Source organism: Medicago sativa, chromosome 4, assembly GCF_051527215.1.
Source record: "Medicago sativa cultivar Bolivia chromosome 4, Bolivia_mono, whole genome shotgun sequence".
NCBI classification, from domain to species: Eukaryota; Viridiplantae; Streptophyta; class Magnoliopsida; order Fabales; family Fabaceae; genus Medicago; species Medicago sativa.
In genome coordinates this window covers 92,955,762-92,958,863 of record NC_140752.1, presented here as the reverse complement: position 1 = coordinate 92,958,863, position 3,102 = coordinate 92,955,762, and the positions used below count along the sequence as shown (strand labels likewise).

General features: G+C 31.2%; 1 protein-coding gene across 1 annotated transcript; it reads left to right on the top strand.

Moving 5' to 3' along the window:
- The first annotated feature begins 966 nt into the window (after nt 1-966).
- LOC146933881 (uncharacterized) lies at nt 967-2,705 on the top strand. The gene is made up of 3 exons (XM_085705670.1): nt 967-1,167; nt 1,265-1,457; nt 2,069-2,705. Exons 1-3 carry the CDS (start codon nt 1,024-1,026, stop codon nt 2,530-2,532), a joined length of 801 nt encoding a protein of 266 aa, XP_085561796.1. The 5' UTR covers nt 967-1,023; the 3' UTR covers nt 2,533-2,705.
- The last annotated feature ends 397 nt before the right edge of the window (nt 2,706-3,102 follow it).

Sequence of the window (3,102 nt, the reverse complement as noted above, 5' to 3'; positions counted from 1 at the left end):
GAATATTAAAATGATTTGTATGGATATTAAAAAAAAAAACTATATATTATGTAAATAGTGAGATTTGATTTATGATGTGTACATTCATCCAAAATAAAAAGATCACACAATAAGTTTAAGTAGCTCGAAATTAGGAGAAATTCTTGCTTGAGAACAAACCTAAATTAAAAAGATCACTACCAACAAAAATTAAAAACACTACCAAAAAACCTAAATTAAAAAGATTGGACACACTCACAAAAATATGAATTTAAAAAAAAAATAGTTTAATAATATTAAATGATGTGAATAATTTATTTTATCTTTTAATTTCTTTAATTATGGTGTGTGTACTTAAATAATTTTATTTATAATTGTGTTTAAATAAGTCTAGCTCTTAAGTTACATACAAATTAAAGTCTAAAACTTAACACGTAATTTAAATTTTATATATTCAACATCCAATCAATCAAATATTTTTTTTGGTAGTGTTACAATGTAACGAGGCAAAAAGAAAAAGAAAAAAAGAGAGAGACGAAATTAAGTTCCAAGCTTATCTCTCAGGATGAGAGATTTCATGCCAGACGGAGAACAGTTCCAGTGAAAAGAGCACTTTGCATGTGACCCTTCCTTAGTCATAAAATCTGCACAAATGTTTTGTTCTCTAAGAACGTGCACCAATGTTGTATTTCCATGTTCATGTAAAACATCTCTAATACGAAGGATGTCAGTAGCATAAGTGTGCAAGTTATGATCGTGACCATCATTAATCAGGTCAACTGCTTCCAAACAATTACTCTCACAAATAATGTCTACATCCAATCAATCAATTATTAAAAGTATGATTGTAGTGACACAAGAGTCACCCATCCATTTTACATTTTACCTTTATCAAAGCAGAGCATGTGTAATTTGTCACCAAACGTTACTTCCACCGCCATAGTTATTCTGCGTATATATAATAAACCTAAACTTCTCAAGAATTTCAACAAATACTCTCTGCTTTTTTCTTTGACTATAGGAAGAATAGAAATAGACATAGAAATGGGAAGTTTAGAGGAAGATGAGTTGGTACAAATGGTACACGACTTTATAGAGTCTGATCAATCACCTAATTCAGCTACAAGTTTCATCACTTCCTCTACTCATCACCCTCTACACAATCGATCCCAATATTTTATTTTGCAGGTATCTTTTGAATTCAAAATCTTTGAGAGTTTTTTTTTTTTTGTTCAATTTTGTATATGGTGCATGACATGTTTTATGATGTGTTTTATGTTTTCAGGATATTCTAAGGAGTGATACATCATCAACAGAAGCTAAGGTTATGAAGTATGCTTTGAAGCATCTTAGAGGCAGACATGGTTCTGAGAAAACAACAATTCTTAGTAGATGGCTTGTTAAGAGAATGAGAAAAGATGGTCTCAATGCTTCTCTGTATCAAACATCTTGGTCTACCTCCTTAGGATGTCCTGCTGGTGAGTCTTACTAAACTCTATACCAAAATCTTAAATCACAGTAACTATTTGATTCAAACCCTTTATATTGAACTGTGGATATTTGACATCAACATAATATCGATGCATGTGGTTTAATTCACGTTCTCAATTTTTTTGTTAGGGTTGCAAGTAGATTCCTCAATTTAATTGTAGAAAGTTACTTTTACCTCCCAATGATTTCTTAAAATTCACTCTCTGAATTCCTCAGGATGGAGAAAAAAGTGTTTCTTTTTTCTTGATGGATAACTCCAGGTAAAATGATCTTTTTTCCAATCGGGATGGTAAAGTATGGACAAGAGCAATTTTTGTAATAAGTCAAATTAGTACACCGAAATCGATATTGAAGAGATTGAACCTAAGACGTTGAGTAGAGCACGCTCTGAGTCTCAGGTCAACACCACGGGAGCAATCTTTAATAATGATGGAAAAAAGAAGCTACTTAATTGAATACGCAATTAGCCGTCTAGGCCCTATTTTTCAGAGAGAATCTAGGTCAAGTTCACTTGCTATATAGATGGATTATTTTCTTTTTATTTATCTTTAAAATCGATGTGGTAAATCAGCCACTAAACTTGTTGTTTATATGGCAGGTGAATACGAGTACATTGAAGTCATAATTGAAGATGAGAACAATATTGATGATGCTCCCATGAGGCTTATAATAGATATAGACTTTAAGTCCCAATTTGAACTTGCAAGGCCAACACAATACTACAAAGAATTAATAGACTCGTTACCATTAATCTTTGTTGGGAGAGAAAACAAATTATGCAAGATAATCTCTTTGCTATGTTCAGCTGCCAAACAGTCCCTAAGAGAAAAAGGTTTACATGTACCACCATGGAGAACCACTACATACATGCAATCAAAATGGCTCTCTGGATGTCGTAAAGAGCCTAATCCTGTTGGTGATAGTTTTGGAATTGGAGATAATATTATTATTATTGGTAACAGTAACAGGGTAGTTTCTATAGTGAAGCCAAATAAAAGAGATTTAGGTGGTGAATCTGGATTGTCTAGTCAATTGTCTAACATGAGCATAAATTGTTGCTAGCTTCTATGTTAGATGACGAGGATTACTCGATTTTGGCGTTTTATTGATTTGGAGAACTCGATCAACATCGCAATTCAGTAGTATAAAATTTTGTGTTGTCACAAATAAATAAATAGTAGTGCTATTTTGAGATCAAATAGTTTCTATCTAATGAATATCTTTTTCTTATGCAAGTCAACTTTTTTTTGTTGGTTTTTAACTTTGCTTAAGAGAAAGTGTCTTAATAATTTGATGTTTGATCTGAATGTAACTAATGTTTGTCCAAAAATTGTTTGACTCAAGATTCATAATGGATATCATCTAGATTGAAGTTTCCTACACTTCAAAAAATAATTACACTTGGAGTGCACTTTTTATTTTTTAGTTTGGATTTTTCAAAGGTTCTCTTTCGATGTAATTTTATTCAAGTCGTGTCGAATATTGATATCTTTTTTAATTGAGATTTGAATTGTAATTCGTTGCATTACAAAAATCTAACTCCTTATGCGCCAAAGATGTAATTTAATTATTCCAACTAATGGATCACATTTTTTTATTTTAAATATTTTAAATATTGAACTTCTTATATCA

What these genes read in the sequence shown, in the direction of transcription:
- LOC146933881 (XM_085705670.1), top strand. Translation starts at nt 1,024, where the DNA reads ATGGGAAGTTTAGAGGAAGATGAGTTGGTACAAATGGTACACGACTTT. An exon ending in CCCAATATTTTATTTTGCAG is followed by an intron (nt 1,168 to 1,264) that starts GTATCTTTTGAA and finishes TTATGTTTTCAG; the next exon opens with GATATTCTAAGGAGTGATAC. An exon ending in CTCCTTAGGATGTCCTGCTG is followed by an intron (nt 1,458 to 2,068) that starts GTGAGTCTTACT and finishes TTTATATGGCAG; the next exon opens with GTGAATACGAGTACATTGAA.